Raw genomic sequence first — 14,118 nt, 5'->3', positions numbered from 1 at the left:
CCTATCACCCCTCTTTTAAAGCAGTCCAAGGTAGAGGTTTCCATAATCCTCTGAAAATAATTTATAATTATCCTTACATTTTGTAAAGTGAGCGCCAAGGCTTTTGTGGGGAGGAGATGAGGGTAGAGGGCAGATCAGATCTCACCCTTGATGTGGGAGCGGCGTGGGGTCCAGGAGGGAGGGAAAGGAATGGTGGCAGCCGGCTTTGGGGCCTGGCTGCTCCGTGGCCCCAGCCGAGCAGGTGTGTGGGCTGGGGCTGCGGTGTCATCTCTAGAGACTGGACAGCGGTAGATGGAGCCGGACAGAACCTGTCGTGAACAGCCAGGTCTGGAGAGAAGAAGGAGGTGGCTGCACCTTTGTTAGGCTGCACGGGGGAAGCTGCTGCTCGCTGACCATTTTGACCTCCACAGCGGCAGGTCCATGTAGTCAGCCTGCTGTGCGCCCCCTGGTGAGGCGGTCCCTGCGCTATGGGGGAAGAAGCGCTGTGGGACACGGTGGAGGAGGCGGCAGGTGGGAGGGAGGAGGCGGGCGGGAGTGGCGGGATCACAACCTGCAGGAGACATCGGAGGAGGCTTGCTGGGTTTGCAGAGCGGGCACCCCTCCTCGCCTCTCCCCACCCCTCCCCTCGGCCCCAGTCTTAGAACCCTGGCCCTGCTGGTGGGAGGACACGGTCAGCCCGGGAGCGTTATGTGGACACTGGGTGGGTCTTTCTGAAAGACAACATGTGTGGTCTCAGCATAGCTGACACCTCCTCCCCCCTCAGCCCCCCTTTCTCCATCTCTCCCTCCTTCTGGCTCTTGAGAGGCTCACAGCTAATTTGCATTTTAATCATTTTCACGGAGGGAAGGAAAACACAGGAGACAGCTGCTGGTGCTGAAGAAGGGATTGTACTGTCTCTGGGAGCGGTCCTGCCTCCACGCGGGGCTGTGGGATCATTCCAGGATTTCTGCGAGAAAGCAGCAGGCGGTGCCTCCTCCCAGAGGGACCGGCACTGCCCAGAGAACAGATCCTACGGAGCCCAGCAATCCACTGCTCAAATGTCTCCCCAGCCCGGACTGCTCCTTCATCTTAGAGCAAGCGTTATCACTACAATACTAATTGTCTGTCCTCTCAAATGTTCTTAACGGAAGTGCAACCGTTGAAGATATTTAAATATTTTATCATTCTAATTAGCCCGGCCTCGGGAGAGAATAGAGAGCTACATGTTTGCAGGGCTCTGATGAGCAGCTAAGGAAAAAGTACAACTCTGTAGTGCAGCGGTTCTCAACCTGTGGGTCGCGACCCCTTTGGGGGTTGAACGACCCTTTCACAGGGGTCGCCTAAGACCATCGGAAAACACATGTATCATTACATATTGTTTTTGTGATTAATCACTATGCTTTAATTATGTTCAATTTGTAACAATGAAAATACATCCTGCATATCAGATATTTACATGACGATTCATCACAGTAGCAACATTACAGTTATGAAGTAGCAACGAAAATAATTTTGTGGTTGGGGGTCACCACAACATGAGGAAGTGTACTTGGAGTGCGGGAAACGAGTTAAGTCGGCTCGCGTGAATTGCGCGTACTCCGTGGGAGCTGTCTTAAAACTCGGTTCATATAGATTTGCGGTGGAGTGCGGGAAACGTGTAAACTCGGGCCGATTGTAACTGCGTATTACCAAATATTTGTTTGTAATCCACCCTTTTGGTGGATGGAACAAAACCAAAAGACAGAGCCATCTTATATTTTGGCGGGAAATTCACCCGCACTCCAAGTGTTAAAGGGTCGAGGCATTAGGAAGGTTGAGAACCGCTGCTGTAGTGCCTTTTTGGACCAGATTTTCAGATGGGGTTTTAAGAGCCAAGGCTTTCCGTCTGACTTGCAATAATTGTATCCCACGGAGCTACGAAAACTGGGGTGTCTGGAGGCGGATTGCCAGTCTCCAATTAAAAACTTGCACGTGTTTTAGAGCAGCGGTCGCCAACCGGGGGTCCGTGGACTGCTGGTGGTCCGTGAGGTCTGAAAGGTTGGCGACCCTGTTTTAGAGCGCCCACTGTGTGCTCAGCCCTGCTTTGCGGGGGGAGGGGTCTGAACCCACCCCCACCTCCTCCTACTCTGAGATGATGGAAACCCACCCCTGTTCACTCTCGCTCCGTTTTATCCCCTCAAGATGTACCTTCTTATCATAGCTGCATGTATCAAATACTCAGGGGTACGAGGCAGGCTCTCTGTTAAACAGTACACCGAATCTCACTAAATCCTTGAGAGCTCCATGGAATAGACAATTTTAAGACCCGTTTTACAGATGAGGAAACTGAGGCTCAGAGAGGCAGAGGCACTTGCCCAGGGCGCACAACTAAAATTCAAACCCAGAGCTCTGTGCCACTTCAGCTTATTTTTAAAATCTAATCTGACCATCTCCACCTCCTGATTGGAATATTTAACCCATTTACATTTAATGTGATGTGTTTCTGTAATTGGGTTTAAATCTACTTTCTCATTGTTTGCTTTATTGGTCCCATTTGTTCTTTGTTTTCTTTTTTTCTCTTTCTCTGCCTTCTTTTGGGTTGAGAAATTTTTATTTCATGCTATATCCTCTTTTGACTTATTAGTTATAGCTTTTTGTTTTGTTATTTCAGTGGATGCTTTAGGATTTAGAGTTTATGTCTTTACTTTATCATAACCTATCACAAATGATGTTGTTTCTCTTCACACATATAGTGCAAGGACCTTATAATAATACTAGAGGCCCGATGCATGAAATTCGTGCAAGAGTAGGCCTTCGCAGCCGCAGTGGCTGCCTGGATCCCTCCCTCACAGCCACCGGCGGCTGCCTCCATCCCATGGCTAGCCTGCGCGCTCTCCTCTGACAGCCGTGCTGACAGAGCGGCCCTGGCTGGGGCTGTGCACAGAGTCTGGGGAGGTCCCGCTGTTGTAACTGAGAAGATGGCCCGCGGTGCCTGAGCCCTGCACACAGTGCGGTGTAGGCGGGGCAGGTGCTTTCCTCCGGGAGCCTGGGACTTGGGGACAGGGTGGCAGGGGTGCCCACATGGCCAGCCCCAGTGACAGCCTGGGCGCCGTGTCTCCCTAGTCGGCTACACCTAGACATTTCGTCACACCCTGTCCCGTGTGGCTCCGCTGTGAACAGACGCTCACGCCCGCCTTTTCCGTTTGCTGACTGTGCTCTGAGTCCTGTCCTGTAACAAATGAGTCACGGGTCCTAGAGAGTCATCCAGCCTGGGGTGGACTGGGGGGCCTCAACATACACATGTGGGCACCCCCATAACTGCCACCCAGACATAGAACATGTCCAGGGCCCCTAAGACACCCTCTCCCAGCCAGTGCTCCCCAACAGCCCGATCCTGGTCACCTGTTGCTCTCACTGTCCTCCCTCCCTCCCAGGAGTTCTTGGGGTGCGTCTTGGCCACCCGATCGCCCCTCTGCCTGTGTTCCTACACAGAAGGGCTGCTTTGTTCTTCTGCGCTCAGCTTGCTCGCAGACACAGGTCTCCTGGAAGTAGCTGCGTGACCCGGTGATGTTTCAGCCACCAGGATGTTCCTTAATGACACCGTTTCTGCCTCTCCTTCCCCAACCCCCAGCACTCAACTCCCCCTCTTACTTTTAAAAGCCTTATGAATAGCGGCTTATTTAAAATTATGCATCTTGTTAAAACCCTCCAGGGTGGGGGGAGGGGAGCTCACTGTCTGTGTTCTCGCTGGAGGCCTCTGTAGGAGGCTCCCTCCCTCCCGCCCTGAGACCTTGGAAAGCACAGCAGGGCTCATTAGAACAGCTCTTAACCGACGTGCCATCGAGGTTTCCCACGCGGCCGGACACTCCGTGTCGTAGACGTTTGCGTGTGATGATGCAAATGTTCGGCGAGTCTGTTCTCAGGGGCAGAGCTTGGGGGTGAGGACAGCAGCCGTGGCTCATTTCCTCCCAGAGGGCTCTGGCCTGTCACAGGGAGACATCCAGGTGCCCTGGACCCCGCACTCTAAGGGGTCCTCCTCTCTTTCTGTAGCCTTCCCCTGGCACCTCTCACTGCCGTCCCCAGGTGGTCATTCATGCAGATGCCAGGCAGAGCCCTGGCCGGCCCCCACCCAGCCACCCTCCCAAGCACCGGACACGGGGCTGGGATGAGGCTGATTCTGCACAGAGATGAAGGCTGGTGGGACTGGGGTGGCGGACCCAGGTCTGAGCTGGCCCCCACACTCGCTGCAGGACCTTGGCACATCCTCATCCCCCAGCCATAGGCTCCTGGGCGGTCCAGGTGCAGTGCTAGCCCCGGAATACAGAACGCTGAGCGGCTGAGCCAACGAGACGCACTTTGGGTGCAGAGTTCCCAGGTCTGTGCACGCGTGTGGGCCCAGCAGATGAGCATGCGTGGAGCCTATTGGGGCAGGCGGCTTGCACCCGCCGCACCCTCTCTTGCTAGGGGCTGGCAGTTCAGGGCTCCGCTGACCACCGGGCAGTGCCCTTCCCCCTGTGTCTTCCTCACTCCCCTCCTGCCTCACTCCTCGGAGGGGGGCGCACCCCCACCCGCATCCAACCCCAGGGAATCTGCCCACCACCCTGAATCACCAGCATCTGTGTGCAGAGGGATAAGTCCTGCAAACGGCACAGCACGCATCTGCAGAGGGCTGGGCAGACGGCCACAGCCCCTCTCCTGCCACCATAGAGCTGCCACACTGGAGCTGGAAGGAGAATCTCGAGCTCATGAGCCCACAGTGTGAGCCTGTTTCTCCCAGAGCGGGCACATCAGGAAGGAGTGACAATACAGACACCGCCACCGGCGACTGCTACCTCTGCCGATCGTGGAGACGCTGGGAAATGTGACAGCTTGTTCAGTTCTTATCCACCGGGTGCAGGGCCCCGTGCCAAGCCTTGAGCTCAGGTTTTTACATCTGTCGGCTCCTGAGTCCTCATAGCATCCCGATGCGGGAGGTGATATCAGCCCATTTTACAGATGAGAAAAGCCAGGCTCAGAGAGGGTGATGGATTGGCCCACAGTCACACAGCTCCTTGGGAGCCAAATCACACGTGGAACACAGACGGCCCAGTAACTTGCCCTGCACTCCTCTCTGCTGGATTCGTGGGGTTTGGTAGGTGTGCATGTGTGCGCTTGCCCCATGTTTTAGGCCGTAAGTTCACCTGAGGAACTGTTTGCTTTAAGTCTTTGACAAATAGCAAATTGGAAGGGCCGGGCGTCACAGACATCTGGGCTCAGTGATAGATATGAGTGTGTGTGTGTGTGTGTGTGTGTGTGTGTGTGTGTGTGTCACTGTGTTTTCTTCTAAGTAGAACTCATTAGCCACCGTGTAACCAGTACATAACAGATGGTGGGTGAGCAGGGTGCGTAGAAAGAAACGCCTCAGCATAATGCCACGCATTCTCACTAATCCTCTGCAGGGCAATTATTCTAATACTTCATCTCTATCTCGGAAGCACATCCCTCCTCGCTCCCCGGAGGTGAATCCTCTACCCAGCTGCCCTGAGCCTTCAGCGTGGTGTGAAGTCAGAAGCCCTCGAAGGCAGCTTTCATCTGCTCCCCGCTCTCTCCAGCAAGTCACCCACTGCGCCCACATCATCTCTGACCTCCCCTGCCCACCGCGGGGCAGGCGGGGTGCTGGCACAGGTCAGAGGAGGCCTTTCAACCTCCTCTTAGGAAACTCCCGCTCCTGGCTCCCTCCAGCCGCTGGGGAGCATCGGGGGCCTCTCAGGGCCTGCTCTGCGGGCACCCCCTTGCCAGGTCCTTTGGGGACAGGCCCAGATCCCTTTTCCAGGCTGGAATGGACCAGGGTTTCCACAGAGGATTGCAGTGCGCTCTCCTCTCCGCTGGTGGGCTGTCAGCACGACCCCACGGTGCCCTGAGCTGGTTCGCCTCCAGGCCCTCGCATCTCTTTGCTTCTGAGATGATTTCTCTCCAGCAGGCAGGGTTCCTGCAGAGCACGGTGCAAACTTGATTTTTTTAAAACAATATATTTTTATTGATTTCAGAGAGGAAGGGAGAGGGAGAGAGAGAAAGAAACATCAGTGATGAAAGAGAATCATTGATCGGCTGCCTCCTGCACACCCCCCACTGGGGATCGAGCCCACAACACAAGCATGTGCCCTGATTGGGAATGGAACCGGTGACCTCCTGGTTCCTGGGTCGAAGCTCAACCACTGAGCCTCACCCGGCCAGGCTCCCTGCATCTTCTTAAAGGAAACTGCTGACGTATAATACACACAGGACCGTGTGCAGCTCGTGCATTCCTCCAAGTCCCCGTGTAACCAGGACCCAGATCAGAACCGAGCCAGCCCTCCAGCCCCCCACCCAGGAACCCCCTTCCTGCCTCTTCCCAGATTTCACCCTCCCCCCAGGGGCAACTAGTATCCTGATCTGATGCCGGTTTTGCCTCTTTTTGAGCCTCATAAAAATCAGGATTTCCCAGCCTGCGCACCATCGCTGATACCGTGGTAACCAGCTGGTTATGGGAAAGGAGCAGAGGGGGAAGCCAAGCAGGATGGACTTGTCGTTTGGGCAGCTTCACTGGGAAGCTGCAACTTTGCACTCCCCAGAGATCCACGGCCTATGCCCCGCAGAACACTGGGATCCAACAAAGGGAAGACAGACACATGCCCAGTAATGTTGGGGTGACAGAGAGAAGGCACCGTCTGTCAGTCACACCTGGTAACAAAGATCATTGGCCAGATTCAGCATGGCCATGACAAGCTCAGGAAAATTTGGGAATACATAAGCTCCTAAACAAAGGAGCGCTCTCTCTCTCTCTCTCTCTCTCTCTCTCTCTCTCTCTCTCTCTCGGCTTCCTTGCATTCACCGTGTTTCCTCCATAGTCGTGTGGGCCTGTGGACCCCTCGTGCAATGGACCGATAGACGGCAGGGGGAGCACTAATTAAGCGAGCCTGGTGCGGATTGGACCGTGCAGACACGGAAAGGAAATGCGGGACCCTGGCTCTGATCTTAGCCCCGATGGAGGCTAAATGGGACTTCTTCCTCGGCCAGACGGAGGGAAAAGAAACCTTGGAAACCCAGGGGTTCGATTCCACAGAAATAAAAATCACTCCTCTCCTGCGCAAGTCTCGGAAAATTCTTTTTCTGGGGATATCGCAAGAATCCCACTGCCAGGAGCAGCAGGTGGGGACGAGGGCCTCTCCCCTCATTCACACTGACCTTTGGGGCTGGGTAATTCTGTGTTGTCAGGGGCTGTCCTGTGATCTGTGGGATGGAGCGCAGTATCTCAGGCCTCCAACCACAATTTAAAAAAAAAAAAAATCAATTGGCCCTGGCCAGTGTGGCTCAGTGGACAGAGCATTGGCCCATGGACTGAAGGGTCTCAGGTTCGATTCTGGTCAAGGGCCCGTACCTTGGTTGCATGTTCCTGGGCCCTGGTTGGGGTGCATGCAGGAGGCAACCAATCGATGTGTCTCTCTCACATCGATGTTTCTCTTTGTCTCTCCCTCTCCCTTCCACTCTCTCTAAAAATCAATAGAAAAATAACCTCGAGTGAGGATTAGCAACAACAAAAAATAAAAACAAAAAAAATCAATTGACCATATTTAGCTGATTCTATTTCTGGGCCCTTTTCTCCGTTCCACTGATCTGTGTACCTTCTGCTGCTGGGATAACGTGGCTCTATAGTAAGTCTTGAAATAAAGTCCTCTGAGTTCATCTACTTTGCTGTTCTTTTTCTAACCATTTTGGCTAGACTTGGTCCTTTGTCTTTGCGTATATACGTTGGAACCATCTTGTCTATATGTATAAAAATTCCTGCTAGGATTTTGATTAGGGTGGTGTTGAATCCAGACACCAATGGGGGAAGCATTCACATCTTAACATCAAATCTTCCAGCTTATGGCCACGGTATTTCTCTGCATTTATTTAGCTATTCTTAGATTTATTTCATCAATATTTTATTATTTGTAGGATATAGATCACATACATATTTTGTTAGATTTATACTTACTGTTTTATATGTTGGTGCTCTTGTAATTAGGACTTTTTATGAATTCCAATTGTTTATTGCTTGCGTATAGAAATACCATTCCTTTTTTTAATATATTTTAAGTATGATGTTAGCTCTGGGCTGTTTGTTTGTTGTTTTTGTAGATGTTCTTCATCAGATTTGGGGAGCGCCCTTCCAGGTACAGTTTGCTAAGAGTTTTTACCAGGAATGTGTGTTTAGTTCTCTTAAATGCGTTTTCTGCATCTATCGATGTGACCATGCATGGCTCCCTCTGACTTCTGCTAGTGTGGTGGGTGAATCACAGCAATTGGTTTTTAATGTGGAGGCAGCCTGCATCCTTTTTACATATTTTAAAAATATTGGATTCTCTTTGCCAATATCTGTGTCTAGTTTTCGTCTGTGTGTCATCGGGACAGTGACCTGCCGTTTCCTGTCAGATCTTGGACTTCGGGGCCGGGTGATGCCGGCATCATCAGCGCGATGTGTTCCGTAAAATGAGGTGGAAAGTGTCCTCTTCTACTTTCCGGGAGAGACTGTGTAGAATCGGTATGACCCTTCCTTACATTTTTGGTGGAATTTGCCAGTGAAACCACTTGGAGATTCCTTTTTTCAGGATATTTTTGCCTCAGTCCTGCCCACCATGGTCCCAGGGACAGTTCCGACTAGCAGCCTGGGCACTGGCTCGGGTGTGTGGGTGCGTCTGGGCCTGGGCAGGTGTGTCTTAGCTCCTTTCTCGGAGCCTTTACTACGCCCGTCTTTGGGGGCTCCCCTGCACACGTGGCTTGGAGCGAGCCCAGACCCTGTGCAGGTTCATACACCCAGCAGGGTCCCCTTTGCCAGCTTCCCCGCCCCACCGCCTTCCTGGGCACTGGCTCCCAGGGGCCTTCTGTCCCGGGGCTCCGGCTAGAAAGTCCGTGTTTCTGTCAACTCAATTCTCCCTCACTGCCTGCCTCAGGGCTCTGTCCTGCCACATGCCCACGGGGAAAACAGGAGAGAAAAGAGAAAGGAAGGGGAACTCCACACTCTTCCAGTGATGGGGCCCTTTCCTCCGCTCGTCTGGCCAGAGCGAGGGTTTCTCTTGCATTTTAGGGTCCCGGGACCCACCACCATCGCTGCCACAGAAGCACAGCCCAGCGGCTGAAGCTAACCTTGGGGAGGGGCTGGAGAGAGAAAAGAGAAAAAGGAAAGGAATTGGAGATTCCCCCCAAACTCTCCGCCCCAGGAGCCCGTCCTCTCAGTCCTCTGTGGAGAAAGAGGGGGTTCCTCTAGGGCCGTGGTCGGCAAACCACGGCTCGCAAGCCACATGCGGCTCTTTGGCCCCTTGAGTGTGGCTCTTCCACAAAATACCACGTGCGGGCGGGCACGTACAGTGCGATTGAAACTTCATGGCCCATGCGCAGAAGTCAGTATTTTGTGGAAGAGCCACACTCAAGGGGCATGTGGCTGGCGAGCCGCGGTTTGCTGACCACTGCTCTAGGGCTTTGGCTGTGGGAGCTGGGGGATAAGCAGGGAGGCCCAGGATGCCCGCCCGCCCGCCCGTCTCTCGTCAGGGTTTCTGCTCCCTCCAGCCCACTCCGCTGGCTGCCCACGCGAGGCTCAGCCCCGGTGCCTTGTGCAGGGGTCCTAGCTGCTCTCTGCTGGGCTCCACCCGCCCCTGGCAGGCAGCAAAGGCCTTTTCAGTGCGTTTCCACTTCTTCCTGAGGATCCCCTGGGTCTGGGCTGAAATCCTCACTGTTTAGACAGGAAGCAGACCCAGCAGAGGCCCATCCAGCAGGCACAGCGGGGGCCGGAGCCAGGACTGCCTGTCCTCCTGGGGGGCATCTGCCCCTCCCCGCCCTGTGGTCCCTCCCTCCTGGGTCCAGAGCCCAGAGACCATGTCAGCGCCAGCGGGCTGCAGGGTGGTCCACGCCCCCTCCTCACTCCAGGAGCCTGTGCTGACCAGTGAGGCAGGAATGGAAGCCCTGCCTGCCTCTCCCCTGAGGCTCCGCCCTCACCTGCAGACCCGGTCAGGGGATCGCCCTGGATTGCCCTTTATCTTCTGGGGAACTTCCACTTCTTTCCTCTTGTTCCCAACGGAATTCATTTAAAATTAGCCAGATCCAGCCTGGCCGGTGTGGCTCAGTGGTTGAGCATCAGCCTATGAACCTGGAGGTCACGGTTCAATCCCCGGTCAGGGCACGTGCCCGGGTTGTGGGTTCAATCCCCAGTGTGGTGTGTGCAGAAGACAGCTGATCAATGATTCTCTCATCATTGATGTTTCTCTCTCTCTCCCCCTCTCCCTTCTTCTCTGAAATCAATAAAAATAAATTTTTAAAAATAAAAATTGAATTAAATTAACAAGGTCCAAAAGGGGGAAATGGAGAAAATCAAAAGAACTCCACAAGGGGGAGGCCCCGAGTGGCCAGCAGGTCGGGAGCCCCGAGGGGACAGCAGGTCGGGAGCCCCGAGTGGCCAGCAGATCGGGAGCCCCGAGTGGACAGCAGGCCGGGAGCCCCGAGGGGACAGCAGGCCGGGAGCCCCGAGGGGACAGCAGGCTGGACTCTGTGCCTGGGTTCCTGGGCGCCTGCCAGGACAGCGAGGCTGGTACTTAGAGCTGCGGCTCAGCCCTGGACATTACCGTCGGCCCAGGTTTCAGACTCGGGAGCACGTCTCGTCCCTGCAGCACCTCCGGGGTGGTCCCCACTATCACCCTCTTTATAGACAGGGAAATCGGGGCCCAGAGAGGGCCAGTCCCTTGGCCATGTCACACAGCCCGAACGGACAGCACGGGCCCAGCCTCCTGCCTGGCTCTTCAAGCCCAAGGAATTATCCCCGACTCACGCTGCCGTGTGCATGAGCCCCCTTCCTCCTTATCTCTTCAAGTGCACGGGGTGCCATTTTATGACGTGTTTAAGTCTGCATTCCTTTTCAAGGTGGAGGCCTTCAAGGTCAGAGGTCAGGGTTGCCCTTGGCATCCCTAGTGTCTGTGGGATGAGTACTGAGTGGGCGGATGGCACTCGGGTCTCTCCGCCTGTAGGTGTGGGTCATGGAGACCTCGCGAGAATTTAGCGATACAGGAATTACCTGACCACGTCTGTGGGCTGGCTCGAGGCAGCCCTGGTGTTTTCTGATGAATGAGGTCACCAGAGAGCCCGGCCCCGGCTGGTGTGCTCTGACCAGACAAACTGAGGGCGTGGTCCCTGCAACAGATTCGAAGTTGCAGCTGGTTCTCAGGTCGGCCTCCCAGCGCTGCCAGCTTTCGTTGCAAATAGCAACACAGGACACCCAGTTACACTTGAGTGGCAGAGCACTGATTAAAGATAAGTATAAATTTTTAAAAGTATATTTTTATTGCTTTCAGAGAGGAAGGAAGAGCAGAGATAGAAACATCAGTGATAAGAGAGAATCCTTGATCGGCTGCCTCCTGCATGCCCCTTATGGGGATCGAGCCCACAGCCCAGGCATGTGATCTGATCTGTAATGGAACCAGTGACCTCCTGGTTCATGGGTCTGACACCCAACCACTGAGCCACACTGGCTGGGCAAGTATCAATTTTTACCAAATTTGGGGTATATTTGTACTAAAAAATATTTTGCTGTTTATCTGAGTTCAGATTTCACTGGGTGTCCAGCTTTTTCTCCGAGGCTTCATCTCAGGGTTTATCTGACAGTCCTCGCCCTCCAGGCTCCCCGCTTTGGGCCATCTGTGACCGACAGCTGCCGTCTCAGGGCCTGGCAAGGACTTCTGACCACTGGCCTTCACCCTGGGGTCACTCCCTAGAGGGCGAGGCTCGGAGAGGGGGGCAAGGCTCCGGTGGGGCCAGAACCCTGGTCTCCTGGCTCCTAGGTGGCCAGGAACAAGACGCACGTTTTCACTCCCGTACAAATTTAACTTTATAACCCACAGCCCAGGAGCACACGGGCCCGTCCCGTTGTGACTGGGCTGCAGCCGTGCCAGGGCCTGTGGGTGGCTCCTCAGGGAGAAGGGGGACCCAGGGTGTGGCCCGAAGCCCACCACCCACCGAGGCCCACTCTCTCTCGCTTCGCCCTCTGAAGGCTGGTCTGGCTTCGTGCTTTGAAGATTTCCCTTTGAAAGGCCTTTCTGTCCTTTCTCAGGAGGCGCCCGCTTAGGGGAGGTTTATGTAACCTCGTGTCCTCGTCTTCTCTGCAGGAACAGATGGGGACCAAAGGCCGCCTCCTGCTGAGCAGCCGCGCTGGGGGGGGGGGGGTGGCGGGGGGGACTGCACGGGCGGCCTGACAGGCCGTGTCCCCGGGGTGGGCCGCCCTCCCCGAGCCCCAAGGCCCCGGGTGACTCTCTCTCTCCTTCTCCACAGCTGCCCATGATGGGAGGAGCCTTCATGGACTCGCCCAACGAGGACTTCAGCACCGAGTACTCCCTCTTCAACTCCTCCACCAACATCCACGCGGCCTCCGGCGGCCAGGGCCCGTCCGAGGAGCCCACTCGCTCCTCCAACGACGCCGTCCTGCTGTGGATCGCCATCATAGCGACGCTGGGCAACATCGTGGTGGTGGGGGTGGTGTACGCCTTCACCTTCTGAGCGGCACCCCGCGGCTCACTGCGGGCGAGGCTGGGCGGAGCGCCCACCTTCCAGAAGCAGGAGTTCCCCCCAGGGCAGGGCCCCTCCAGGGGCAGCGACCGAGCGTCTGGAACTGCCCCCCGTGGCCCTCGTTTCAAATAGCCCTGCTGTGGTCAAGCCGATCCAGAAGCCCCTGGGGACTCGATGGGGCGAGGCCGCCGAGGAGCAGGTGGGGGACTTCTTGTAACTGCTTCCCAAGAACAAGAGACTCCAAGGGACCGCCCGTCAGGCTCCCAACGCAGACATAGCGGGGCGATTGCTCCCCGGCAGCAAATAACCGCCTAGTTGTCTTGTCTCCATGCCGACTCGTCACGCCTGGGGGTGGGGTGCCGGGCAAGAGCCCCCTCAGAGCCTGAGTGTCCCCACCCCCATCTCAGCCCCCGGGGATGTGGGTGGGGGCCACGTGAAGGGCCTTGGAACATTCCTCATGTGACTTGCAGTTGGCCCCTCTGTCACCAGACACCCGGCCCCTGAGGAGACCCCAAATCGGCAGGAACCCCAAGGATGGGGGGTCGCTGGTGACACGTGGGGTTCGGGGTGGTGGTTTCCGCCTGCTGGTGGGCTTCCTCTTTTTGAAAAGAGGAGAAGGCACCTTTCCAACGGAGATCTGCCGTCGTTCCAGGCCCCACGTGAAGATGCGGGTTGTTCTCCGAGAAACCACAGAATGTGAGGTGAACCGGGCTGTGTCCGCGCAAGCACATGGGGGTCAGCGGGAGCAGGTGCGGTGTGCCTGGTCCCCCGGCCGGTCCTGGAAGGGACAGGTCCGAGGGATGTGTCCTGACTCAGCTCAGGGCTCTCACTGAGCCCTGCCTCCAGCTGGCTCCTGCCTTCTCAGCTGCCCTCGGCGACAGTATCCAGGGGGCTGCGCCAGGTGGGCAGGGCGTTCAGACACCTGCGCTGTCAGGTTGGTTCACCTGCGTGTGCTCTGCTGCTGGGGAGGGTCCTCTGCCCACGGCGGTTCCCTGCATCCTTAGACGTCAGTGGCGCCCTGGCCGGTGTGGCTCAGGGGATACAGCCACTCACCTCTGCTAGTTGAGCATGGAGCTGCTGCGGCAACGAGATGACCAGCCCGACCTTCAGACGGCGCCGGCCCATGGCCGCCAGCCCCTATTGGTCCCATCCGTCACTGCAGCCACACAGCCACCCTCAATGCTTAGCTCCGCGGAGGTCAGGGGTGCGGAGAGCTGGCGTGACATTGGAGAGGGATGTCTGGAGCCACTGACCGGGCCCTGCTCTCTGCAACACCAGCCTGGGGCCTGGGGCCTGGGGATTGGAGCCCTGAGCCTGGGGCCTGGAGCCCTGAGTGTGGGGCCTGGGGCCTGGGGATTGGAGCCGGGGGTGGGGAGGGGGAGCTGGGGCCTGGAGCCTCGAGCCTGGGGCCTGGGGATTGGAGCCGGGGACTGGGGACTGGGGATTGGAGCCCTGAGCCTGGGGCCTGGAACCCTGAGCCTGGGACCTGAAGCCTCGAGCCTGGGGCCTGGAGCCCTGAGCCTGGGACCTGGAGCCTCGAGCCTGGGGCCTGGAGCCTCGAGCCTGGGGGCCTGGAGCCTCGAGCCTGGGGCCTGGAGCCTTGAGCCTGGGGCCTGG

General features: G+C 56.2%; 1 protein-coding gene across 1 annotated transcript in view; it reads left to right on the top strand.

Annotated features, from left to right (window-relative positions):
- Nucleotides 1–13,834, top strand: part of CUNH14orf132 (chromosome unknown C14orf132 homolog) — a 19,961-nt gene extending 6,127 nt beyond the window's left edge. The window contains exon 2 of the mRNA XM_014450029.2: nt 12,268–13,834. Coding sequence (XP_014305515.1) covers nt 12,268–12,492 — 225 coding nt within the window. The 3' untranslated portion in view covers nt 12,493–13,834. The remainder of the gene's footprint in view (nt 1–12,267) is intronic.
- Nucleotides 13,835–14,118: the final 284 nt, after the last annotated feature.

The sequence above is a fragment of the Myotis lucifugus genome, unplaced genomic scaffold, assembly GCF_000147115.1.
Source record: "Myotis lucifugus unplaced genomic scaffold, Myoluc2.0 scaffold_1663, whole genome shotgun sequence".
NCBI classification, from domain to species: domain Eukaryota; kingdom Metazoa; phylum Chordata; class Mammalia; order Chiroptera; family Vespertilionidae; genus Myotis; species Myotis lucifugus.
This window is presented reverse-complemented; position numbering and strand designations above follow the sequence as displayed.